The 26,501-nt window shown below is 49.1% G+C and overlaps 3 protein-coding genes across 3 annotated transcripts; 1 reads left to right on the plus strand and 2 right to left on the minus strand.

The window, feature by feature from the left end:
* Window positions 1–30: 30 nt before the first annotated feature.
* TGME49_267610 (hypothetical protein) lies at window positions 31–1,000 on the minus strand (the record flags this gene model as incomplete). Its single annotated transcript, XM_002368788.2, has 1 exon — window positions 31–1,000. The coding sequence occupies exon 1, from the start codon at window positions 487–489 to the stop codon at window positions 31–33; it is 459 nt and encodes a 152-aa protein (XP_002368829.1). The 5' UTR covers window positions 490–1,000.
* Window positions 1,001–1,216: 216 nt separating this feature from the next.
* On the minus strand, window positions 1,217–10,299 carry TGME49_267600 (FHA domain-containing protein). The gene is made up of 13 exons (XM_018781475.1): window positions 9,870–10,299; window positions 9,755–9,776; window positions 9,055–9,174; window positions 8,347–8,422; window positions 7,792–7,950; window positions 7,180–7,311; window positions 6,793–6,919; window positions 6,117–6,213; window positions 5,482–5,598; window positions 4,979–5,105; window positions 4,334–4,440; window positions 3,780–3,836; window positions 1,217–3,209 (listed from the first exon to the last, which is right to left on the minus strand). Exons 1-13 carry the CDS (start codon window positions 9,926–9,928, stop codon window positions 2,250–2,252), a joined length of 2,160 nt encoding a protein of 719 aa, XP_018636226.1. The 5' UTR covers window positions 9,929–10,299; the 3' UTR covers window positions 1,217–2,249.
* A 2,703-nt stretch (window positions 10,300–13,002) lies between these two features.
* On the plus strand, window positions 13,003–25,482 carry TGME49_267590 (hypothetical protein). The gene is made up of 15 exons (XM_018781474.1): window positions 13,003–14,192; window positions 14,562–14,840; window positions 15,192–15,513; window positions 15,923–16,226; window positions 17,148–17,313; window positions 17,733–17,897; window positions 18,909–19,106; window positions 19,326–19,505; window positions 20,075–20,137; window positions 20,587–20,742; window positions 21,592–21,671; window positions 22,577–22,730; window positions 23,096–23,153; window positions 23,925–24,025; window positions 24,553–25,482. Exons 1-15 carry the CDS (start codon window positions 13,791–13,793, stop codon window positions 24,715–24,717), a joined length of 2,793 nt encoding a protein of 930 aa, XP_018636227.1. The 5' UTR covers window positions 13,003–13,790; the 3' UTR covers window positions 24,718–25,482.
* The last annotated feature ends 1,019 nt before the right edge of the window (window positions 25,483–26,501 follow it).

A 26,501-nucleotide genomic window follows, 5' to 3' on the forward strand; every position in this document is an offset into this window, starting at 1 on the left:
TTTTTCTTCGAGCGCGTTTCTCGTCCAGACCTAAACGAGTTCGTGACTTGACGAGTGGACCACTGCGCTGAGGAGCAGATGCGGTGTGTCTTTGTGTCTAAAAATTGGCAGAAAAGGACAGTTGAGGACAGGCATGTTGTTCTTCCTTTCCTCGCTCTCTCTTTCCTGCCTGCACTGCGCAGCCGCAGGGCCTTCCAGACAGACAGAGAAGAAAAGAGAACAAGCAACGAAGGGGAGTGAACAGAGACAACAGAGGAGAGACAGCACAGTGGGCACAGAAGGAAAACTGGAGCAAAGGAAACGCGCGAGAAAGGAAGAGGGAAAAAAAGAGCTCGCTCTTTTTCTCGGCGTGAACGCCCTGCCTCCTTTTCTTTTGTTCTCTCGTGTTTGTTCTCTCCTTTGTCGCAAAACACAGGTTTTCGCTATCTCCCTCGCAGAAGGGATTTCTTGCGGGGCAACACGATACCAAAAGGAACGCGTTGTCTGCATATCGTCGCTTGATTCATTTTTCCTCTTTTCGCTTCCCCACAGACGATCACAGAGAGGAGGCCTGAAAAGAGAAGTTTCTCTATTCTTCACTCTTGATTTTTCTCCCCTTTCCTGCCGACGCTCGAGAGTCGATGTCAACGCGTCTTCCTGGGTTCTCTGTTTTCCACCACTTCTTGCTTTTCTTCTCTCATCTCTCTCCTGCTCTCACTTTTGTCTCTACGCTCTCTTCTTGTCTTTTGATTTTCTGTTTTCCGGGATTCTTGTTGAGAGAAGGGACTTTCTGCATGCTCTTCTTGAAAGAGCTGCTTAGTTGGGCGGAAAGAACGAGAAGAGTGTCTTGTCAAAACTTTCTTGCCCACACATCGAAACCTGTAAATTTAGGTGTATCTGTACACACTCGCATGCATGAGCATGCGCAACTGCGCCCGACTCTCACATCCGGACTCCTCGACACACACACTCACAATTTCCACAAGCATGAAAACGTAGAAGAAACCTTGCTACATACGTGCATCTATATGCATCTAATGATAAAGAGAAATTTATTCACGATCCATAGATATCCATTTACATATATATCTATTCAAATATATATATATATATACACATATATATATATATATATCAATAAAGACAGATATACAAGGTGGTGGCATGTGCACAAAGGCGTCTAGAATGCTCTTTTGGAATATCTGAAGCGAAAAGCTTTTTTCGTAGAGTTCTGTTGGCCGAGGTTCCATAATTTTCGCGCTCTCTCTCGACATATACATGGAAATACGTAGCGATTTTTACGTCTGCTTTTCCAACAATAAAAATGAACGTGTTTACGAGTTTCGACCTTTGCGTATCCTTGCATGTGCTGAAAGAACTTTGATTCGTCCACTCGCGCCGCTTGACACCGCTGCCACGAAAGGATATGGAAATTTTAATCGAGAAAACAATGAAAAGACAAAGAAGGAAAAGAGACAAACGCCAACATACGACGCAAGCAGAGAGCACCGACAACACACTCTCACTTGCACAGAAAGCGCTTCTGAAAATATTCAAGGACGTACATGACATACACCCTACCATATATACGTGTATATATATATATATATATATATATAGGCATGACGTATTTCGACGCCCAAGACTCCTCCGTGCGCATATATATATATATATATATATATATATATACATGCGCATAGGGAAATAGTAAAGCGTGGAAAGGTACACCTGTGGCTGTTTCGCGAGAAGAAAACCTGACAAGACTGGAATCCCTCTCCTTCCTCTCGATGCATGCAGTCGACATGTACTCGCCTTTCCAGCTTTGATTCGCAACCAACAGCAACGCAGACGCACCGGTAGCCTTCCAGGAAACCTTGGAAATTCAAAACAGAGCAATTCCTTCTCATCATCTCGCGCTTGATTTCGTTGCGTGGTGCTTCCTCCCCAGTAGCACGGTGTACACACGGACGCGACAGCAGACGACCCCGACGACCCGGAGTCTCTGTCTCTTTCTCTTGTTCTTGTTTTCCTTGTATTCCAAGTTTTCTTACTTTCCGTCCTACCCTCAGTCTTGCCTTTTCCATCGTTATTCTGTTTTATGTTTTCTTCTTGTTCTCTCTTCTCTTTCTGAGAAGCACCACAACTTCATGAAGACACTCGACACTCCTCAAACTGGAGAACTGTTTAACCGCGATATGTGTGAGATTTCCAGTTTGTGTCTTGTGCGGAAATCGTTCTTCCTCTTTCTTCTCCCATTACTCTCGAAGTCTTTACTCTTCCTGTGTGCTGTTTCTTCTCTCCTTCTTGCGTTTTCGCGATTCCTTGTCCTTCTTGTCTTGCGTCTCCTCTCGTTCTTTTTCTGAAGCACCGTCTTCTTCTTTGTCATCGCCTCTGCGTCCGTGGTGTCGGCGTTCGTCCTTGGAGCTTGATGTCTCGCCTCTTCGCTTTTTTCTCCTCTCTTCTCTGTCTCCTCTCTCATCCTTCTCTCCTCTCCTCTCTTTCGCATCCTCGTCAGCCCTCCGACGACGCCTCTCTCCCTCTCTTTTTCGTTCTCCCCTTCCTCTCTCCTTCTCTCCTTCACTCCCCGACTCACCTTCGTCTCTTTCTTCTCTCTCTCGATCCCTCTCTTCTCTCTCTCGCTGTCTGTCTCTCTCTTCTCTCTCTCGTTCTCTCTCTTCTCTTTCTCGTTCTCTCTCTCGCTGTCTGTCTCTCTCTTCTCTCTCTCGCTGTCTGTCTCTCTCTTCTCTCTCTCGTTCTCTCTCTCGTTCTCTCTCTCGCTCTCTGTCTCTCTCTTCTCTCTCTCGCTCTCTGTCTCTCTCTTCTCTCTCTCGTTCTCTGTCTCTCTCATTCTCGCTGTCTCGCTCTCTGTCTCTCTCGTTCTCGGTCTCTCGCTCTCGCTCTCCTCGTTCTTGGTTCACTTCGCCTCCACCGAGTCCGGAAGCAGAGCTGGAGAAGTTGGACCGTCCTGTTTCGGAGCCGCGACCCGCTGCCACAAACATTTCTCTTTGAGCCTCCTTTTCACTGCGCAGACCCTCGCCTGCGATTCGACTTTCGTCTGCGCCGTAGTTCTTCTCTGTTCTGTCGTCGTGCAGATCCCACCTGCTGCGCCTCTTCGAATCCGCAAACTCTTCCGAGAGATCCAAGTTCGTCCCCGTGTGCAGAGACCTCTGGGTCGGGTGTTCGAACGTCTTCGACGTCGCGGGAACGAACGAAGACAAGCATTTCTCCTCCTACACAAAAAAAACATCTGCAAGTCGACGTCTATCCATCCACGGACATAAACCTAAATATATATATATATATATGGCGAACGTGGGCAGAGATCGCATATCGCAAAACGCTTCGGAGAACACAAGTCAAGATGCACGCGTACCGAGCTACAGAGGGAAGCCTTCGGATCGGCTTATTAACGAGGACCCAAGCGACACATGGACAACCCTCAAGACACCAGGCTCCACAAACCGATATCCACAAATACTCATCTTTAAACAGATATATATATATATATAAATATCAGATGAGTACATCAATTCAAAAAAGATTATATTATATACTGTTCAGAGAAATGTATAAAGATTGTGTGGGTCCTGTGACGCAGAGGAAGTGGAAGGAAACAGGTAGGCCTCCCAAGATCCAGATTTTTGTCGAAACATTTCCGAGTCGATATTGACAAGCGCAGCTGTGTCCTGTGCAATCTTGCGGAGCGAGAAGGGAAACAGAAGTTCGTCGAAAATGCGGCGAGAGAACCGGAGAGAGACAGAAGCAAGAAAAGTAGGGTCTCGAGTGTAAAGGAAGTGTACCCCAAGCAACGCGCTCTGCACTGCCCGCTCTTCCTTCGTCAAGTTCGCGTAGTTCACCTGAGAAGCAAAAAAATTGAAAACGAAGACAACTTGGATCTCCGCCTCTGACATCCACAAACGAGCATATACACACATGCATGCACACCCATACGTAATACATTTATATACGCACACATATATACAAGCATATATAAGTATATATATACATATATATATATATATATGTATACGCATAATAGATATAGGTACATGCATTTGATTGGTTTGAAGCAGGCTTTCTGCACGTCCCCCTTGGAGAGGACGAGTGCATATCCCCTGTCTTCAGTTTACATGCATGTTTCCTTTTTCTCCCTCTCTTCGCCGTGTTGTGATGTTCCTCTTCGTCCAACTTTTTCCCGTCGTTCTTCCTTTCCTCATCCTTGCTCCTTGTTCTTCTCTTGCGTTTCGTCTTCCCTCCCTCTTCTGCATCTCTCCCTCTCTCCTCCTTCTTTCTCCACTCCCTGCTCTCCGCTTGGTTGTTCTTGCGCTTCGCTCTTCTTCTCTCTTCTCCTCACGGTGATTGGGCGTCCGCAGAGGTGCCTGCCTGAAAGCTCGAGCGCAGTGCGCGCGTCTTTCCTGTCCGCGAATTCGATGAAGGCGATGCCTCGGACGGCGAACGCGTCTGGACACAAAACATTTCCTGAGTCAGACTTGCCTCACATCTGAAGTCTGTCTGGGGAGGAACTCCCTTTTCCACGCCTCTCTGCCGTTCCAACGTACGAAAAAGAAAACGCGACGAAAGGGCAAAGTCGTCCTAGGTGACCGTGACGCGTGCGTCTCCTCCACAGAAAGCAACATTTCCCTTCGTCCGATGCTCACGTCTGGAACCCCACAGTTGCATGCAGAACTATCTATGACGCTCCTCGTGGATTGAGCTGGAGACACACATCCACCTATGCATGTCGAGCAGCAGCAGCTACGAAGCTCCTTGTTTATGTAGAGACACACATACGCAGATAAACGCGAATGTCTCATCACTCTTCATACAACCAAACATACGCTCACTCTTTCATACACTCTTGCATAAAAATACATACATTCCTACATATATATATATATATATATATGTAGACATGTTGTAGGGACCTATGTCTGTTTTTGATGTAAAAGCTCTTGAGAGATTGGATCTTTTAATTTTGACGCCTTTTTCTGACATTTACCTTCTGAGTCGTTGGGGATAGCGCGGTCGATTTGCGGGAGCGAGACATCCACGATCGGGCCAACGGGTCCGAAGAGTTCGCAGATGTCGTAGCGGCTCGTGTTGTACGCCAGGCCTCCGACGAACAGCTGAGAAAAACACAAGTGAGAAAAAGTAGAAATAAAGGAATGGACAAATAAAATGAAAAGCACGAAATGCTCTGTCTCTCTCGCCTCGAGTCTCTGACGATTTCTGGACTCGCATGTTCCGGCACTCATCCTTTTCGCTCCCTTTTTCTCTTGAGAATTGGATCGAGAACCTCTTCTCCTCCGTTCTCTCTCTTCCATTGCCTCTCTTCTCCCTTTCTCCCTTCCTGTCGACTCCACCTCCCGTCAAGCCTCTCTAGCACGCTCTCTTCATTGCTTGTCTCAGTTCGCTTCGTTCCCCTGTTTTCTTTTTTCTCGCCTTCCCAATTCTCTCCACTGGCTCCTCCTGCTTCTTACACATTTCCTTTCTGCTGCTCACCCTTGTCGCGCTCTTGTTGATCGAGTTCGGATTGAAGTCGTCTTCGAGCATCGCAATTTCCTTCCTCAGCTCTCGACTTCTACGCTGCAAGTAGTCCAGGATGCCGGTGTTGTCAATCTGACACAGCACACAGGAGAAAAGGAAAACAAAGAAACATGCAAGGAGAAATCCAAAGAGAAGAACGGCTCTTGGAAAGCCACTACGGAGACGCACAAGAGAAGAGATTTCGAGGTCTCACACCGTACATCTCTCTGCCTTAACGCTCTACCGTCTACTGGCCGAAGCCACGACACAGTAAAGCTTGTCTCTCGACGAAGCTCCTATGCAGTGACCTATCATCCCGAGAAACAAGGAAACGCAAGTTTTGTTCTTCTTCTCTTCTCTCAACTTTGTTCTCCTTCTCCCGCTGCTTCTCTCTGAACACCTCGCTTCTCTAGTCCCTCTTCTCTCTCGTCTTTTCTGTTTCTCTCTCTTCTCTCTCCCATTCTCGTTCTCTTTTCTCGTTTCTCACTCTCTTTTCTCTCTTCTCTCTCTGTTGCACTCTTCACTCCTTTCTGCGGCATGTAACTCTTCGGTGAGTTTGCTTCCACTTTCCTTTTTCCACCTGGGTTTCGTTTTCTTCTTCCTCCGCTTACTTCGAGGAGATACTGACGCCTGGAGGTTCCCATGCTGATGATGTCGTTCGTCTCCACCTGGACGCCCACGTGATCGTTTTCAAGTGCGACGCCATTTCTGAAAAACAAACGAAGAAAAGGATTCTAGAGAGGATGCAAATGGACGAAAAAGACCGCAGACGAAGATACGAGGGTGCTGCGAAAAAAGAGAATAACGACCTCTACCTCTATCGAGAGCGAAAAAAAGTATCGTCTACGGAGAAAAGAAAGGAGACAACGGGCAGAAAAGAGGAACGAAGGAGAGAAGAGGAAGTAAAGATGATTTTCGTTGCTGAGACACACACGGGAGCAGGCCGTCTCGTTCTGCTCTCCTGCGAATGTTTGTGCCGCCCACCGCGCCAGCGCTTTTTTTTCGAAGTCTCCAGATTCGACAGTCTCGCGCCTTTTTGTGGTGTTTAACCTTGGTGCGAAGAAAAGAAGTCAACCAGAAGACCGAGAATCACGAGAAAGAAAAACAAGGAACGTGGACAAGCCGAGAGAGCGACAGAGAAACGCTCCGGCAGAAAGAAGGAGCACGAGATAACGCAGGGTGGAACGTGACGTAGAAAAGGAAGAATGAGGTAAAAAGGAAAGAAGAGAAGCGATGCAGAGAGCAGAAATGAGAAAGGGAGAACTCAAGGAAAGAAAACATTCTTACTTGAAAGTCTTCGCCTTGCTCTTCAAATCAATCAACAGAACACTTCCTCCCTTGAGCACAACGAGTGCCGCATGGCGTCTGGAAATCGACGGATTCAGCGCCACAAGGTCGTTGTCAGGAAGTTTCCCTAAAAGCCAAAAAACAGAAAAAAACAAAGACGTCGACATCTTGACGAGACGCCTACGTACACAAACGCTTACATCATATATATATATATACCTGTGAAGACACATCTATACATACAAATATACGTACATATTTTTTACATACCTGCATGCAAATACACACACATATATATATATATATGTATATGGATACGTACGCCGAGAGAGAGGCGATTTCGCGGGAGGTGGAGTTGAGGCTAGACGAAATCGACGCAGTTCTTACCGAGGCGGTAAAAGCTTTTCCCCTTGAGGACGATTTCAGTGACTTGCGTTTCTCCTTCTTTTCTCTCCAAGAGCTTCAGAATGGGTACAGATCGTTCATCGGTCTCGATGTCATGGCAGATGACAATCCACGCTGGACGTACAACCGACGAAACGCGGAAAGTTCTTCAAAGTGCACAGTGCATGTACGTATATATTTGCGTCGGCAGACAGTTTCCCGTCAAAAACATTTTGCATGCACATCTTGATATTTGCCGATGAATTTACATTTTTTTCGCCCAAAGGCATGCGTGGATCCACTCAATCCGTGAACCACGCGAAGGCGCCTCCGGTGTCTCTACCCCCATCGCGGCGTATACACCCCACCACGAAAGCACCCATGCACAAGATGCATACACCCATATACATGCATCATGTGGATATATGTATATATTTAGATAATATATATATATATAATATACAAAATGCATACATATATAAATATATATTTGATGTATGTCTGTACGTATAGAAATAGGGAGACCGACAGACAGAAGGATGTGTATCGAGATGTATGTGCGTGAGTATGGATTTTTCGGTTGCATGCGTTTGATCTGGAGGTGTCGAGCCTTACATTCGAGTTCAGTGTCTTCATTGATGTTTGAGCGGATTTCCATGAGGATGCGACCTAAGTGATTTTGCCCGCGGTTGTGAACCTGTCCGAAGAAACTGTCTGCGTTGTTGAGCCACACGAGTTCGCGCCCGCCAGTGTTCTTCAGCTTCTCCCGCAGATCTGCGCAAGTCGGCGCAGACAGAGAGGTAGCATGCAGCTTGTTGTCGACAGAATCCGAGAATCAGCAAGAACCAGCCCCGTCTCCCATGCCACAGAGGAAAAGCACTGGGCCGCAGAGAGCGAAAATCTCAAAAATCGGGGAAGACGTCGGCCAGATCAAGAAGTAGGAGAAAAAAGCCGGGAGAGAGGTCACGGAGACGCATCCTCAGGGATCCGCTGCAACGCGACATGCCAGACGCAGAAACGGACAGACAGAGAGAGAACGAGGGAGAGGAGGTGGAAGAGGAGAAGAGTGCAAGAGAAAGGGACAGAGAAAGGAAAAGAGAGAAAAAGAAACGTAGGGAAAGAAAACGAGGAAGAAACAGAAGACAGAGAGAGAAGAAGCAAGAGGCCAACCTGCATGGCGTCGAAATTTATCGCGTTGAATATGCTCGAGCCATTTGAGTCTCAATCGTGTCCAGTCTGGGTCCTCCTGAACCGGCCGAGAGAAGAAACACTTCGAGAAGAAAAGAGAAATGAAGGTCGAAAGATACTCCAAAAGACATCGAAAGACCCTCTTAGACACCACACCGCCTCACGCAAGCACAGCAAACAAAGCAGTGAAATGTCACTCTGCATACTTGTTCTTCTCTTCTCAGTCTCATCTTTCTCTATCTCTCTCGATTCCTCTCTTTCTGCTCTTCCTTTCGTTTCGTCCCTTTTTCTCTCGCTCTCCTCTCTCCCTGTTTTTCTGTGATCTCTGGTCCTTCGCTCTCTCCTCACTCTGTGTGCTTCGCTCTTTTCTCTCTCTCCATTCCTCTCGCGTTTCTCTTTTTCTCGACCCATTCTTCTTTGCTTTCGCGTGCGCCTGCGCTTCGATCTGCGTCACTCCTCCCATCAACTGTCGAAGCCAGTTGCGAAGTTCGACCTTGAGGTCCACTTCTTGGAAATGAACGCATGCCGAACGCGGTGACATTCGGCGAAACTTGATTGTCGGTCTGCACTGCGAATTTGAATGCACCGTTCACAGGGAGGCTGCAAAGTACATTTTCTCCTCAAATACGGAAAAAGCGTACACAGTGACCCCCATAAGTCTTGAAAACAGCAGTCCAGATGTCTCCTCACCTCCTTCTCCTTTGCGACCTTCTTGAGAGTCTTTATGTCTTCGATGACGCTCAACTCGTCGACAGCCTTCGGGTGCCGCGCCGCGAGCAGAGCGTGTCTGGCGGAGGGGAAGAAGCGCCCCTGGAAGAAAACCATGCAGGGGTAGTCCAGAGAAAGGAACTTGTACTCGCCAGTGAAGGAGTCGATTCGGGTGTACATACACCGCGCGGCCGCCGCGAGCTGCGCGGGCGTCAGCAGCATCTGCTCGAAGCCGGCACCGGCCAAGCCTCCTCTGCCTGCTCCCGCAGGCGTGAATGGAGTCGCCATGTCAAGCGACAAAAAACCGAGAAAAAAAACAGAGAAACAGAGAAAAAACGCAGACTGAGACAAAGAGAGACAAAAGACACAGCGGGCGCGAGGATTCGCAAGTTTCAAATTAACACAACCGGGAGACAGAAAGACTTCGCCGAAGAGATCTCAGAGGCGGCGGAGAGGGCAGTTGCCCCAGACATCGCTCTTCCTCTCTCATTCCCTAGAAACTCTCGAGATGCTCCGCTCTTCCGTCTCCAAGTCCTCGTTGTTCTCCTGCTCTCCGTTTTTCCTTTTCTCATGTCCCTCCCGAGAGGGAAGCTGAGAGCGGGACGGTCGTCCGAGGCGCGCGGATCAACAGAGGCACGGCAGGCGACCTCGACAATGCCAGCAGGCATTGACGTGTACGTACACTCGAGTTCTGGACGCGTTTTCTGGGTCCGTTTGAATCGCTGGAACTCGAGAAGAAGGCCCTGCGTTCGGCGCCCGACTCGACGCCACAGGCGAGGTGGACCGGCGGGGGCTACTTGACGAGAGAAACGCCGCGGATCACGCGAGACGGACGCGCGTTTTCGTCTCCACGCATGCATGCGAATGAAGACGCAGAGACCCTTAGCTTTCGAGACCTTTTTTTCTACATAAAATGAACTCAGGAAGAAGGCAGGCTGGCGATGCATGCAAGCCCGGCATACGAAGGAAACGGAAGAGAGGAGAGGAGAAGACACTTGAGGGAAAAGAAGACAAGAAGGAAGAAGCGCACACGAGAAAACGCAGAGCAGGAAGATGAGAAGAAAGAAGGAAGCACGAGAAGAAGAAAAAACAGACAGGCAAGAAGAGAGAAGCAAAAGCGGCAAAGGGGTCTGCGGCGGGAGGTAGGCGAGACAGTCTCCGGCGTCGACAGTGCCGGGAAGAGAGAAAGCGGCGCTTTTGGAAAGGCGAGGGAGAAAAGGAGAAAGGTGATTCGCGAGAGAGAAAGCAGATACGAGAAAAGGCGGACTCGCCCGAGATACTCTGAGCACTTGAAGGCTTGCATGCGTTATTTTATTCCGGCTTTCCCGGCGCGCTCTGGAGGCCCGGAGGCGGACGCGTACACCCGAGAGAGCGGGACGGGGAATCCGTCGGCAGCAGCGAGGCGCGTTTCTTTTCTCACATTTCGATTTTCTCTCTTCGATTTTGACGAGCACAGCAGGAGAACACAAACGCCGGAACATACTGGCACTCCGCGGAGTCCGTGGAGAACGTCTCGCTGCAGTCGCTCTCGGTCCCCCACGGGCGCTGTCCTGTATCTCCAGGGGAATAACCTCAGTTGGAGTGACTGTCTCAGACGGTAGGTTTCAGGCGTTCCTCTCTCTCTCAAGCAGGAGACAGCGACGGCATAAAGAGCAGTGGCAGAATCTCTGTTCTCAGAGCCGCATGTCTCCGCTAAACACAGTCTCTCTTCTGAGCTGGCGGAGCGTTACGAGGCAGATCTCAGATGCTAAGACCTTCTGCAACCAGCAGACTCTAGGCGTTCATCGTTTACGAGTGTCTCGCACCGCGGACTCGAGCGTTTTGTTCAACTTTGCTGTTCTCTTCCAGGAGTTTCTTGTCAAGCTTCTGTAGTCGTCTAGACGAAACAACCTTTCTTCTTTAAGTTTCCGTATACGTGGAAAGTGCCACTGGGGGAGGTGTGAAGACCTGCCAAGCACGGATGTGTACGTCTCCAGAAAGATGGGATGAAGCGCCTCGGTTGGGCCTTGAATAATGGCTGAAAAAAACAAGTTCTCTCTTTCCGTGAAGAGAGAAACCTCGTCGCTCTGCGCCTCACCGCCGTCTGTTGGGAGTGACGTTCCGCTCGCCTCACTGCGTGAAGCTGGTCGTGCCTGCTGATTCTAAAGTACCCTCCCGAGCACTGAGTTGACACCTCCCAGCTGACCTCTGCGTCTCCTCAGACGTCGCGTTGAGCCAAGGAGCTCAGATGACTGCGCCTCTCTTTGCTGCAAGACAATTCGTGCATGTAAAACTCTCGACACAGCAGCACTCTGGCCTCGAGAAATCCAATGGATTGAAACGAAGGGGACGAGAGCAGTCAGAGACGCACGCGAAATGAGCAAAACTTGAAAACAACAGACGCAGATCCTCTCTGCGAAGTGAAAAAAGAAACGCAGAGACCCTTTCGACGGTGCCCAGACCTCTGTCGCAGAAGAGGCTGCTGTGAACCAAAGCACGTCCTCACAGGTTGCCTCAGAGTCTTCGTTCCATTACTCCACACAAGCCGAAGTAAAGTCACAACTGCTCTTCAAATAAACGTACAAACAAATAGATATCTACATATATATATATATACACTGAATGCTTAAATATGTATACTTGGAAGGTATGCATATATATTTATATACATGGATATATAGATACATGTGTGTATGTGTACATATATTTATGGATGGGAATGCGGAAATTTGCTTTAAGAGCAATTGCCTCTTTGTGTCCGAGTTCACAGTCACAACGTCCGTTGTCTCGTATTGCACTGGCAGAGAACAGCACCCTGTCTCGCGCGCTTGTTCAGACATCTGGCATGCAGTTTTCAAGCGTATGTAGGCCTGACTGCAGACTGCATGGGAGGTGACTTTGCAGTCGAGTTCACGCTGAGAATCGATTTGTTTAGGAGATCCATTGGATCTCGGGAGCCTCATCAAAAAACGGCGACCTCTCAGGAAAGGAAGCATGGAACCTACTCAACTCGAATTTCCTCATACAGATGCATGCACTTTTTATAATTCAAGCGACACTGTATAAAAGAGGCAGAAAAGTGACGCGCGTGCTTGACTGAACTCAAAGTCCCAGATAAAAAATCTGACAAGAACTGTCACTGCGTCTGTTGTCCGTGCTGTCGACACACCTGAGGTGCACCAAAAAGTATATGTATTTATATATACATGCATGTATACATGCATGTTTGTATAGAGTATGCTCGTGCACCTGATATGACTGACATACTGAACATATGTATAAATATATATATATATATATACATGCATCACTGTATGAATGCTCTCTCTCTTCATAGATATATGTATATATATTAAATGGCCACATGAGCTATATATTTATACATATATATATATATATATATCAACGCAAGAAGAAGATCTACTTGTATATGTATCTGCATGCATAAACTGTTGCCCTCTCTGCGAGGCATGTGCGTGCGGATTTGGCGTCTTGTCGGTTGGAAGAGTCTGGAGAAGCCGGCGGCATTTTTGGGATGTGGAGAGAGAAGTGTGAATCGAGGAGAGGATGACTAGGCCTTCGCTGACGACTGCCGAGGATCCTCGACAGGATGTCTTCTCTTCCTCTGCCGCTAGAGAGAGCGGAGGCGAGAGAAAGCAAGAGAGAGAGCGGAGGCGAGAGAACAGCAAGGGAGAGAGAGAGAGGCAGAGCAAGACCTGAGGGAGAGAGGAAACGCGAGTGGAAGCGGGAGACCGTGCATGAGAGGAGGAGAGCGAGAATAGAAAAGAGAGAAAGCGAAAGCAACAGAGAGAGAGGAACAGGTGAGAGAACGACAAGGAGACAGCTTGCACCTTTACGCGGGGACAGCTGAGGCACAGTCCTGCACACTATTTTTCTTTTTCCCTGGGGGAGGCGTTTTTCTTTCTTTTTTCCTTCTCTTTCTTTTTTCCTTCTCTTTCTTCAGTTTTTAAAGGATCACTACTCTTCTCCTTTATCTTTCCTCCCCTCCGACCTCTTTTTCTCTCCCTCTCGTTCTCCTTCCTCGTCTCGCTCTTCTTCCCCGGTCACTTTCCTCCCGATCCTTGTCTCTCGCTGCACACGCTTGCGGATGTTTCTCGTTTTCTTCTCTTCACTTCTCCGATCTTCTCTTTCCGTCCAAGCGGTGTTTCCTTGCTTCAAGCCGAGGCTGATCTCCCCAGTGAGGCAGCTGCACAGTCAGTCGCTCTGCTGTCTAGCGAGCGCCTTCTGTTTTTCCTCTTTTCCTCTTTTCTTCGGTTTCTTTGTTTCCTGCTTCGTGTTTTCTTCTGCGCAACGCCTATTTTCTGTTTCTCGATTTTCTAAGGGAAACGGACCTATCGTCGTTTCCAAAGTTCCGGAGACAGACAGAGTCAAATCCTTGCCCTTCTCTCTGGAGACGAGGAGACCTCCCTGTTGCCCTTTCTTTTCTTAGGTATTCTTCTCCCTGATGTATTTCACCTATTTTGTGCAAATGCGACCGTCTGCACCTTTCTCTCTCCAGTCTGACTTCGTTCTCACACCTTTCCGGTCTCGGTTTCTCTCGTAAACTCCTCCCTTCGCTCTCCCTTCTCTCTTCTTCGACGAGGTCGCCGCGTCTTCTTCGCTCTTTTTCAGTTTCCCTGCTTCTTCTGCGCTGCCACAAGAACGGCTGCAGAGACTCCGCACTCCTCGTTTGTCTCTGTTTGCGCGTCTTCTCCTTCCTTTTCTCCTTCCTACCAAAAATGTCGTCCTCAAGCTCCGGGTCGAGGCTCTCCGGCCTCCTCGCCCTGTCTCTCTTCCTTCTCCTGTCTCTCTCCACGTCTCGCATCCCTCCCTCCCCTTCCTCCTCTTCTTCCTCTTCTGTCTCTGCTTTCGCTTCTTCACTCTCTCCTTTTCCCTCTTCTCTTGTCGCAGATGCTTCGATTTTCTCTGGGTTGTTTCTCAATTCCGTTTTCTCTCTTTCTTCTGCCTTTCTTCCCTCTGGGTCTTGGGAGCTGCAAGGAGTGAGTGCTCTTCCTGTCTCCGGCCCAGCCGCCATGGAGACAGGCGTCGAGGGTCAGCGGTATCAGAGGCAAATTCAAGTTTCCTCTTTTCTCGCGGACAAGGATTTCAGGCGTCTCTTCCACCTCACAAATGCATTTGAGGTGAGATCCGCGTCTTCTCTGTGCTTTGGACGACGCAGGAAGATTGCACTCGAGGTTAACTCCTGTTTTTCTTGGGCGAACTTCTCTCCCCCTTTCAACTCTTCTTCGTCTCCTCCGTGCGTTTGAGTCGCCTCTGCCTCTGCTGTGCTCTCTCCTTCTCGCTCTCTCGTCTTCCTCGAGGGCCTCGCCGTGTGCCAGAGATGCGAGCGTAGCTTTTTAAAGCGGAAGAATGACCTTTTTTCCTCGACTCTCTTCTCTTCGTTCACCGTCGCCGCCTCGCTTCCAGTACCCCCTCTTCTTCTTCGCACTTGCTGCGTCTGTGTCTCTTCCCAACATGTCTGGCTTCTGTTTTTCTTTTCCTTTTGTCAGGCCTCAACGGTCCCTCACGAATTAACAGCGTTCGTCGCTCTTCGCTTCTTTCCTCCCTCATTCGCCCCTGCCTTCTCGGCCTCCTCAAAACTCCCGAAGCCGCTCGTCAACGCTCTCTGTCAAAGAGTGCAGTCTCTCCTCGCCTCCTCTCCCCTCGCTTCCTCTCCCCTCTCGTCTTCTTCGCGCTCTTCCATTGCAAGAGAGAAAGACTCCGAATTGACCCTTTCGCACTTGCTGCAGGCTCGGCGGTTAATGGCGTGCGACTTCAAGATTCCTCGCGTAAGCCGGCAAACGCGGCAACTTTGTCGGTTATCACGCGGCAATGCGGCGCAACTGCGCCTTCTGTTTCGACGGTTCAGGAGTGCTGGGGGCGCGTTGTGGTCCAGCCGGCGACTCTTGGGAGAGAAAAGCGACTTCCTCACGAGAAAAAGAGATGTCACCGACACTCGCGCGCAGAGGACGGCGCTCCCGACGAAGTTGTGGGACTTTGCTCGCGTTTCCTCAACGTCGCGGCAGAGGAGATCGAGTTCAGATGCTTTGTCAACGCGCCTTTCACGCTTTTGTTTCTCTCCGCAAACCACCTGGTTCTCTCGAGTGCACTCCTCGTTTGTTTCCTTTCTGTTTCCGCAGGGACTGTCCGCGGGCCTCGCGGCCGCCCTCGTCTCGCCCTCTCGACGGAAGACAGGAGAAGATGACGCGTCGCAGGTGCGAAGACTCGTCGCTGCTCTGATCAGCCTCGCGGAGATCACAGAAACGCAGGACTCAGACGAACAAGGCGAAGAGGAACGGAAAGGCAACGACCCAGAAACAGAAGACAAGCCGACTGTGGAAATGTCTCGGCAGACAGAACCTCCACGTTCTTCGTTTCTCAAGTCGAAACTGAAGGACGTGCACTACCTGGACCTGGCTGACGCGGTCATCTCTTATCTCCAGAAACTTCAAAACGAGACGCGTAGGAAGTCGATCTGCCATGCAGATGGAGTGAAAGCTTTGAATCTCGTGTGCTCTGTCTTTCTCTCGCGATCTGGAAAGATCTCAGTCGCTGTCTCTCCACCACTGCACATAGGTATGTCTCTGCCTCTGTGTCTCTCTGTCTTTCCCTCTCGTTGTCTCGGTTCTCTGCCACCAAGCCGTTTTCTCTTTTGTAGCTGGTGTCTCCAGTTTTTTCTATTTTCTCTTGCCTGTCCCCGACCTGCTCCAGTCTCTCTTCCTATCGCGACTTCTCCATCTTCTCTTCTGTCTTTTTTCTCCACCTCTTGTTCTGTCTGTCTGCATGTTTCCTTTCTCTTGTTCCATCTTTTGCGTCTTTCTCCACCTCATTCTCTGCCTTCGTCTCTCTCCATCCACCTTGTCTCGTGCAGGGACGCAAGAAGGCCTGCCCCTCTCTGGGCCGTGGAAGGCGGAGGCCGAGACACAGCACGCGAGTGCAGCAGCTTTGCTCGCCTTGTCTCAGAGTGTACTTCTTCTTTCTCGCGACTCTCAGACACAGAAAGTCGCCGCTCTCCAGAGGTTCACAGACGGCCTGAAGCTGCTGGAAAGAGAGCTGCGTGCGGTCGTCCTTCTTGGAGAGGAAACGGACTCGCGAGACAGAGGAGACGGAGAAGACTCAAAAGTGGAAGAGCGAAACGCCTTGCGCCTCAGCTTGCTGCTCCACGCTTACTTCAAGTGAGAGGCGGACGATGGGGAGAAGCACTCCGCATTCGTTGATCTCCGTCGATCTTGGAAAAGCTCCTGGCAGCGAAACGGCAGGAAAATACGTCCCCAACATACCACTGAATGCAGCCAGATACAGTTGCGTCGTATGGAGACACAACACCGACGCCTCTGGAGTGGGGTGTACATACACTTCAGAGATGCGCACAGACCCGCCAAAGGAAGTAACGGTGTTGAGAGTACAGCGCGGAAGTCTGCGGCACCTCCCGCGTTTTTTTTGATACGCAGGAAAGCCATTGCTCTCTCTACTTCTTCCTCTACAGACTCACTATGACAAAAAGAACTTCCATACTTGATCGCTTCTGCACAAATGCGTAGAGCGGTTTGGGCACAGATACGCAACTATTCGGGGACTGTTGAGATGAAGGCTCACGTTTACCTCTGCAGGGGATGAATATCGATATGTATACCCGCAGATGCAGCCATGCACTCTAAATTGAGATATGTGCGTATGTATATTCAGTGAGAGTCCCGCGTCTGTACAGTTTTCTCGGGTGTCAGGACACTGGAAGGTGCGGCTCTTGCCGCCGCTTTCGGAAACTTTCGTTCTCTGTGCGTTCGTCTTTCAGGATGTTTCTGAGTCTCACACGGGCCGAGGATGCCTGGCGCTTCGAACTCTGGTCGACATGAGCAGAAATACAGTGTATCTTTAGATATGTTTTGACCTAACGTGGTTTCAAGAGAGCAGGAGCATTCTTGCGCTGTAGTGACCTGTCTCTTTCTTCTGTGCTTCTCCAAGTCGAGGTGTGTTGTGGTGACACTCGGGAAGGCACGATGTAATCGCAGGGCGACGATGTTCCTTTCCGCTCTTCTTCTTTCCAGCTCGCTTGTCTCTGCATGTATTCTTTTCACGCGTTTTGGGTGTCTGTACAGCTTCGCGACGCTCGCGGAGACGCGCTTCTCCCCAGTCGTGTTTCCTCCGAGTCTTGCGCGTCTCGGGGAAGCAGGCCTCGAAGCCGCTATCGGATTTTTGCAGACAATTCCGCTGGAGGAATCGGAGCCTGTCGCCGCCCTCCTGCCGCTCCTCAACGCAGTCCAAGTTAGTTTCCTTGCATGCACTCTGTATCTACACCACAGTAGAAGTCTAACGCGTCTGGACATATGCAAATGTAAACATGTACATACATATATATATATATATATATATATATCTGTATATGTGTATGTATATGCGTGTACATATATATATATATATATGTACATATATATATATATATATATGTACATATATATATATATATATACGTATGTGTGTTTTGGTATATTGATGCATGCAGCTACGTGAAGTGGAGGTCTCCTCGCTTCAGTGTGTTTCCTCTGTGGGAGCAAGACAGATCTGTGAAGAGCGCGGGGCGTGCTGGGGGTCTTTTTGTGTCTCGGGAGACGCGGGATTTTGTGTCTTTTTTCTCCGATGTTTTTCTCTTTCTTTCGCCTTCTTCTCGATGTTTTGACGCTCAGGCGGCCGCACAAGCGGGCGCGTTCGGCGTCGTTCAAGAGAGGCTGCAACGCGTGGAGATCTGCGACGTCTGGGGGAGACCGTTGCCAGCAGATGCTCAGCTGCATGTGGTTCTCTCGTTCCAGTCGACAATCGACGGAGAAAAGGACGAGGAAGAAGAAGCGAAAGTCAGCGCGAAAAACCTCTACGTGCAACGAAAAACAAGGCGATGCAGGCTTTACAACTGCGGCTTCCTCCCCAAATGTTCAGAAATAATAGATGCATTTCGATACACACGCACCTAGATGGACTGATAGACATACCTTTACATATATATATATATATATATATATATGTACAGAGAGGCACAGACAGACGTAAATATATGGATATATTTGTATATAGATAGATAGAGAGATAGATGAAAAGACATTGATAGATATAAAACATTTGTGTAGATCAAGAGATCCGTATAGACTGCTAGGTTTGTGCATAGATAGGTCGACTACACAGATGCAGCTATATTGATATCGATGCATATAGCCGCATAGATATACGTAGATGCACATACATCGTCACAGAGGCGTATTACGAGTAATGACGTGTGTATCGGTAGATAAATACGAATAGACGAATAGATCTAGATGGCATGGGTAGGTCGATCCAGAGAGAGACATGCTGAAAGATGCGTATACACGGCGACATGAAGTTGTTTACATATTATTTACTCAGATACGTAAATATCCAGGAGAGCTTGTGGTCGTTTGTGCTTCGCCACTGCGTTCTGCAGGTGTCATTTCACTTTGTTTTATCCTGGGGAGATTTTCACTGGCTCATCTATGTGTATGCGTTCCTGCCTTTAAGAGGACGCGCACCCAGACGAAGAGACGCCGGGAGCGAGAGATCGGCCACCGGGTCTCAAGAGTAGAAATGAAATCCCCGTTTGAGCAACAGAGAGAAGAGAACGTCTCTCGTGGTGCGGCCTGTTGTTGTTGTCTGTGTGCGGAGTACCTACTCGCCCGAACAATGGAATCCTTTTTCGTTCTCTCGTTGTCCTTTTTCTCCTTTTTCTCTTTTTTTCTTTTTCTCTGTCTTGTGAACTGTCCCTTCGTGTGTTGACTCGTCCTCTCCACTTTCTCTCTTCTGTTGAGGATTCGATTTCCCTTTCCGACCGCGTTCTTCTGTTTGCGTCGGCTCAGGTGACTTTTTCGCGGGACTCGACGTCGACGCCCTCCGCGAATCGATGCCTTTTTTCTTCGCGTGACCGGCGCCTGGAGCGCGCGACGCGTGTTGTCTACTTTCTGCGGAGACAAGAGAAAAATCGGCGAGAGTCAAGATTCCTTCTTCTCCGAGAGCGTGCGAGCCGAGACTTGGGCACTGCTGCGCGAAGTGGAACGGTACCGACGTTCGCGAGGAAAAGAACAGAGGGAGAGAAAAAGAGAGCGGAGAGGCATAAGAAGGAAACGGATGAACAAAGAGAAGGATGAAGGCAGAAGACGCGAGGGAGAGAAAGAGCAAGAAACGCCTGAGGGATCCAGAAAGAAAGACGCGCTGGACGGCTGGTCGCCTGATCTCCACCTCTTCTCCATCCGTCTTGCCTTTCATCTTCTCTGCAGCCGACAGATCCGCTTCCGTTTGGCGTCGACCTCGAAGTGGCGGCGGTGCCAGTGTATGACGGAGAGATAGAACAGGCCGAGAGAGAGGAACAGATCCTCTTTCGCTCAGGCACAAGACAACCGCAGGCGGAAGCCTCTGCGCTCCTTGCCAAGACTCACGAGCTGCGCTTCACCCTGCAGGTGAGACACCCATATCGAAACGCGAAACACTAAACTTCCGAACAAAGAAAACGGGTCTCCGCCACAAACACAAGTTTCATCTCTCCGTACATCTCTCTTCGTATATACATACATACATATATATATATCTGGGTATGTATATGTGTGGGTATATATATAAATATATATATGTATATATAAATGTAGAATAAATAAACGCACATACATGTATATATCTGTATGTGTATATACTGGCGTAGAAGGTTGTTGATGTTTCGAAGCAAATCTCTCGTCGCAGGCAAGCATCGACGGGATACGTTTGGTGTTTGTGGAACAGAGAAGGAAACTGGAAACGTTTTCTTCGGACTCGCATGGGCGTCCACGAAGACGGTTTTTCCTCTTTTTTGCTCTCTTTCTCGCTTGCCGGGCTCTGTCTGTTCCTCTCCACATTTTCTTCCCCTTCCTCCTCCGGTGCGCAGCTTTCTCTCCTTTTCTTCTTTCTCTTCCGCGCGGAGCGTTCCTCTCTCTCTGTTCCTTCGCCGTGTCTCCAGTCTGTTCCTTTTCACCTTTTGCTTCTTAAATCTCCTCAGCTCGCGACGGACTGGAGAACGGCGGGCAGACGCGACGGTGGCAAGACCTCTGGTCCCGATCAGGTGTGTGTTTCTCGAGGAATTTTCAGGCGGGCATCCATCGGTCATCTCCCTGTCTCTGTGTCTCCGCGCGCCCCGATCTCCTGCATAAGCCAACGTGAATGGGTTCAAACAGATGAACCTCCAGTGTTCACTTGTGCTGTCGTCTCTCATCCGGTGGATTGCGGAACGCCATCTGTGGTCAAGGGGCAGTGGTGACTTTGGAATGTCTTGGCTGCCGTCGGAGCGAGAGACAGCCATCTCATTTCCTCTCGTTGACTTCTGCACGAGCGACAACAGTGCTCCATCTGTGACGCCTGGAGCGTTCGTTCCCCCGTTTTGTCTTTGCTCTTTCTAGCCGCGCGTCACTCTTTCCAGCTGCAGTGCTTCATCCGCACAAAAGAAGCATCTCTGGCTTCTTGCGCGCCTAAACGGAGGTGGGTTCGTGTGAGTGGATCTTTCCTTCTCCTTAGGTCAGCCTGCTGATAACATTTCTTTCTCCCGAAGGGGAGGACGCTGTCAAGGCGCCCTTTCGTCTCCCTCTCCATCTCAGAAGCAGACAGATTCGTCTTCCTCTCGTGAATGCCAAGAAACACACATATCAACTGCAACTTTCCCTCGACAATCAGGTAAGCAAACGAAAAAATCCACGGACAGAAACGCCACAAGAAACGGTCTCTCCACGCCTGTTTTTACGCACATGCACGTGCGGCTCTAGATTCAAGTTGTGCTCAAATCTGGAGGTGCCCACAAATATATGTTTGCATTCATATATATATATATATATAGATAGATAGATAGATATAGATATAGAAATGCATATGTATATAGATATAGATGTAGATAGACAGATATGATGCATAGGAACAAGTATAGCTCTTTTTCTTTTTCTCTGTAGATCTGTATGAGTACATATGAGAATATGTATAGATTTTGATGTAGATATAGATCGGTAGGTAGAGAGCTCTACATGCGTGTGTACAAATGATTGTACATGTTTTTTTCTGTGTCTATTTGCATCTGAGTGTTGTGCGAGCTGCGATTTGTCTGAAATAGCGTGGAGAATCCGCAGTTGCAGAGGGGCGAATGAGAGAGAGGAAAACCAGTTGACAGATCTCTTCGAGGGAAATGTTTTCTTAAGAACATATCGACCCAGGCTGTTTCAGTATGATTCTACGCATATCCTCTAGGTACCCAGCACCGTAGATGCTCTTGCTTTTTCTTCTTTCTCTCTCCGTCTCTCTTCTTCTCCCTTTTCGCGTGTGTCTTGTCTTCGTTCCGTCACATTTGTCTTTTCTTATTCTTCCTCTTTCTTCTTTTTCTTTTTCTCCTTCTTTCGCTCTCCGCTTCCTTCTTCCACTCGCGTCGCCCAGTCTCCGTTCTCTCTCCTTTCGTCTCTTCTCTTTCTTCTTCTCGCCTTTTTTTCTTCTCCGACTCTTTGTCTTTCCCTCACTGTTCCTTCTTTCCGGTCTTTGCAGCGCTTGTTCCCTCGACTCACTGGCGACTACCGCTTCGAGCTTCTCGTCGCAGACCGTTCAATGCAGAGTCCCCTTCGTCTGTAAGCTGTTTTGGAAACGCAGAGTTTTGAGCGGCTCCGCGAGCGCCGGGGACGCTTCGAGCCCTTCATGTTGAAAGACACGAGACCATGTCTCGAAAGCGTTGAACGTTCATCTGGGATGTTCCAGACCTTGCGACGGCGCGTCTGCACTGTTCGAGCGCAGGAAAGGCTCGCGTTTTTTCTCGCGCTGTGTCCACCTCGTTCTCATCCACGTCCGTACGCCAGAGAGTCGCACTCACTCAGTTCCTGTTCCCTCGCGAACGAGACGACTGTGCCCGAGGTCCACTGACTTCCACGCGAAAACTCGGTCTCGTTTCTTCCACGGTGGAAGCCTGACACTGTTGTCTTCAGACAACTACACAATTTTAGGTGGGGAAAACAGAGCCGAACTCCAGCCGCAACGGCCTGGAATCGCGGGGAGAACCGGCGAACGTTTCTGGGCAAAGAAAGAGACAGAGACAGAAGAAGAGGAACAGATCCTTGGAGAAGCTCTGCGAGGCAGACACACCAGGCACAGGCCTCGGAGACCTGCCTGTGGAGAGAGGGAAGAGGAAACGAAGAAGCTTCGAGGAGAGAGAAGAAAGAAAGCGACTTCACAGAAACTGGTCGTCGAGAGGCGAAACCGAGATCGCGAAGAACGAAGAAGAACGAGGTCACGAAGAGAAGAGAGGGACCTTGTTTCAGACGAAGCAACAAATGAGAGGCCGAATTGAATACATATAAGGAGAGGAAAACAGCATTTTGCTCTTCACTTCCGGTGTGTGCAGGGAGAGATTCAGTTGTCGTTGTTTGTGTCTCTTTTGCCTTTCTGCGTGGAAGCTGTGTTTCAGCTTTCCACCCGCTGGCGGATGTGACTGCGAGCGTGCTCCATGTCGACGCAACGTCTTCGCTTTGTATTATTTCAGGCATTTACTCGACAAAGAGCTTGTTTTTTCTCGCCCTGTGAAGCTCCTCCACATCCCCACTGGCGACGGCGAAATGCTCGCCATTCTTCCTGTCGAAAAAAACATGTTGCCAGCCCCGCTGCTCTCTTGGGAAAACTCACCTCCACCCCAACAGGTTCGGCGTCTTTCACCTCAACGAGATTGTAAAGAGATGCACGCGTTGCTCTTGGAACGAACTGTTTCCTTCCTTCTCCCTCGTCCTGGCTGTTTGTCTCTCCCTGTGTCCCTGCGCCTTGCCGCGTTCGCCTCTCTTTCTGCACTTCCATGGAGCCTTCGAATGCGTTTGAGAGTCTAAGGCACCCATTGTCTCTCTGCCGTCTCTCTCTTTCGATTCTCCTGCACATCCCTGTGTTTCTTCCGACTCCCCTTCCACCGGATCTTTCTGTCGGCCCACTAGTTTCCCTTCGCTCTCCGGCTGCGCATGCAGTAGTCATTTCTCCGCGCTCGCGACTTGGTTTTGGGGGCGGTCTTGCTATTCAGGCCTCGTTGCTGGCAGCCATCCTCGGAGCCGCTCTTTGCTGTCTTCTCCCTTCTGGAGGTAGGTTGAACACTCCGACTGTCCTTCTCTTCGATCTATGCTAGGATATTCATATGTACAAATATATATATATATATATGTACATATCGATTATATACGTATACATGTATTCATGTACATTTATCAAGCCCGTTTTTTCCATCGCTTCAGTTGCCTTCCCTCTGAAGCAGTTATGGCTCTCCATGTCCACATAGATATATAAAGATGTACATAAAATACATAAATATATTCATACGCGTGTATATGCATGTAAACATATATGAATATATGTACGTAACTGGCAGTATACTGTTTATTGTGTGTGTTCTTTATCTCAACTTTAGATACACGTCTACAGCTGAGAACACAAATGTTGAGGCGAGGGAGTCTACGGGAGTAGAGTGTAGATTGTTTTCTAGTGCGTGCATGCAGACGGATTGTAAGCTCCCCGCACTGTTGCCTTGAGATTCCTTCTCCAGAATATGTACAGCTGTCTAGTTACATGCAGATACCAGGAAATTATATGGCGTCGAGTGCATGCAAAACGCACCAAAACGGTTGCATGATTTGCTCAGATTTGTGCACAGCGAATACAGAAAACCTAACGCGAACCAACAGAGTAGCGCAAGGGTGAACTGTGGAGTGTCCTAGTGCGCAGCGCAGAGAGGCTGGACGTAGGAAAGGAAGAACCTAGAGCTTTCTGTGTAAAAGGTCGAGGTTTGGATATCCAGGGTGTTCGGTTAATGCACGGTTCCTCGATTTTCTGTGGGAAACGAATCTGCTTGCATGCAGCGCTGTGGATGCTGTGGCGGTCGAAAGCCATCGACGTGCCTCACAAAATTGGAGAGCCTTCGGCCCTTCAAGTTCTTTTCATTGGAGCAATCGTGGTGCAGGTAAGAAGGCCTCAAGTGTCTCTGTTCTCTGTGGTAAAAAATACTTTGTCGATGTTCCTTGCAGCGCTCTGTGCGCCCGAGAAATGTGTTTTTCTTCCTCTCTGCGGCCTTCAAGTGGAGTGAGTTCATGCAAAACGCAGATGCCACGTGACGCGGGAAACAGAGACTCGCCAGGCCTCCACAAAAATCTTCAACCCACACTTTCCGGCTTAAATACACATATGCATTTATATATGCAAGTGCATAGGTTCTATACTTTGTTGACAGAGACATATATATATATATATATATATAAATATATATATACATACTCGCACGTAAGTTTTATATGCGGCAGCTGGTTAGTCTGGAAAGGACGAGGGCCGTTGTCTGTAGACTGTCCTCGTGCTTGCATGTGCGTGGCGCTGCATGAGACACCCTTGTGAGCGCAGGACACGAAGAATTTGAGTGTCTAGTGCAAAAGATTCAGGGTGGCACTCCGACCAATTCCAGTGTATCTGTGTGTTGTTTTCGTTTTACCTTTCCAGGGTTTGATTGTGGTACTTTACTTTTTTTGTATCGCCTTCCTTCAACTGTTGCCGGTTCTCGGAGTTTCACTGGCCGTCACTTCGTTGATTGGATACCGTGCATTGTGCCAGAGCCGGGCACAGCAACTGAACGAGAGCGGCTTTCCTGAAAAGAAGACGTTCTGAAAGCCTGGCCTCGTAGATAAAATCGATGAGACGTTTTACTTGTAGGCAGAGATGTAGCGGTCGCGTCGCCGTCGTGGAAGCTCCTTCGGCGATGTCTACATACGCATTTGTTCGTGGAGAAGCTGAATCTGTTTCGTAGACCCATGAACAAAGCGAACTCCGCCTTAGCTCTTCAAAACTACTAATGCGTCCATTTATACATATATATATATATATATATATATACAACATGTACATATATGTGTGGTATGTTATATACTGGGACTGTTTGCCTCGAATTGACTATCTCTAGGTTTTGTGTGGTAGGTTGCCTTCTGCGTTTTACAACAACGCCTTTCTTGCGCAGAGAGGATTCTTCTCTTTGCACGAAACATTGTCACTGCCGATAATTTGCCGAGGAGACGGTGGGTAATCGGCCGAGTGTTCCGTCCACTTTGGCCAAAACGTATCCCTCTCTTCCTCGCGTTCGTGTACTTGTGTTTTTTTCTCCGCGGAAATGCCTATCCTGCATACTCCAGCCTAGGGCGGGAGTGCGTGCTGTCTAGTTTTGTCGCCAAGTAAACCACAAGTGGGAAAGGACACAGGCGCAGTAATGCCTTTCCCGACACGCTTCGAACGAGAGGAGCGTCAGCTTCCCGTAAAATGGCCTGTTTGGGAGCGCCGCTGGTGGTTGGTCTTCTGAAGACTTCAAATTTCGCTCGCTTATTTTATCACCAACTTCTTACTCTCTGCGGATGCCAACTGTTTATCCGCACCAGTGTTGGGTGGGCGACCCCCTTTCCACTTGCCAGTTGTGGCGTCCGCACCGCCGTCAGGCACCCCAGCGAGAAATTTGACAAAGGCGAAGTGACCCCGGCGTTGCATTTTTTCTGCTGCAATCTAAACTCATTTTTCGAATTGCAGGGGAAAAGAACCCGCTGTCCGCCGCATCCGAAATCAGAAAACAAATCCGAGATCCCGCTGGAGCCACTGTAGTAAGACACCCCAGGTGCGAGGGTCCGTCATGGCACACCTCTCTTTGGCGGGGTTCCGTCTCCCCTCTCTTTGGCTTGCTTTCGCGCTTCGGGCGCCGAAACGGTGCAGAACGCTTCAGAGAGCAAAGCCATGAGTGGCCGCAGGGCATCGCTTTTTTTTCAGGGCTTGCCAGAGAACAACTCGACAAAACACGAGAGCGGACACCGAACGAACAGGGGCGGCGCTTCTCCAGGAAACTACTTTTGTTCGCGGGTTGGGGGTAGCGAGAGTTGCCGACTGCCGTTTCCCGGGTGAATATTCATAACTCGACACGGAAAAGCATAGACAGGTTGCATCTTACATCTGACGGCGAACCGCTATTCCTAACTGAATCTTGGTTAGTAACTGACACGGAAGTAATGCGCCGACAAGGATGAAGCAAGACTCGACCACCCGATACGGAAGTGCGCACTGTCCATATGCAGATGGATTTGGTGATGGTCTATTTACACTTCTTGCCAGTAGGTATCCGATCAAAAAACTCCAAAAGTACTTCTCTAGAACTGTTGCTCTGTTCCGGTGTGACTTCTCTCGAGCTTGTTGGTACTAGGGGCGGATTGATCACGGGAAAACCAGTCCATGTGGTTCCGCATCCCGACGTCTTTTTCAGCCAACGTCGTGCGCAGTCTCTGTAGACCAATTCTAAACACCTAAGGATTCCCTGATCGGATTGTTGTTGGCCTGGCGCGTGTACAGTGCAGACAAGACCAGCGATCGGCAACATACGACTCTTTGTTCTGTCACTTTTTCTGGAAGAGAATCCTTCATGT

Source organism: Toxoplasma gondii, chromosome IX (assembly GCF_000006565.2).
Source record: "Toxoplasma gondii ME49 chromosome IX, whole genome shotgun sequence".
Taxonomy (NCBI): domain Eukaryota; phylum Apicomplexa; class Conoidasida; order Eucoccidiorida; family Sarcocystidae; genus Toxoplasma; species Toxoplasma gondii.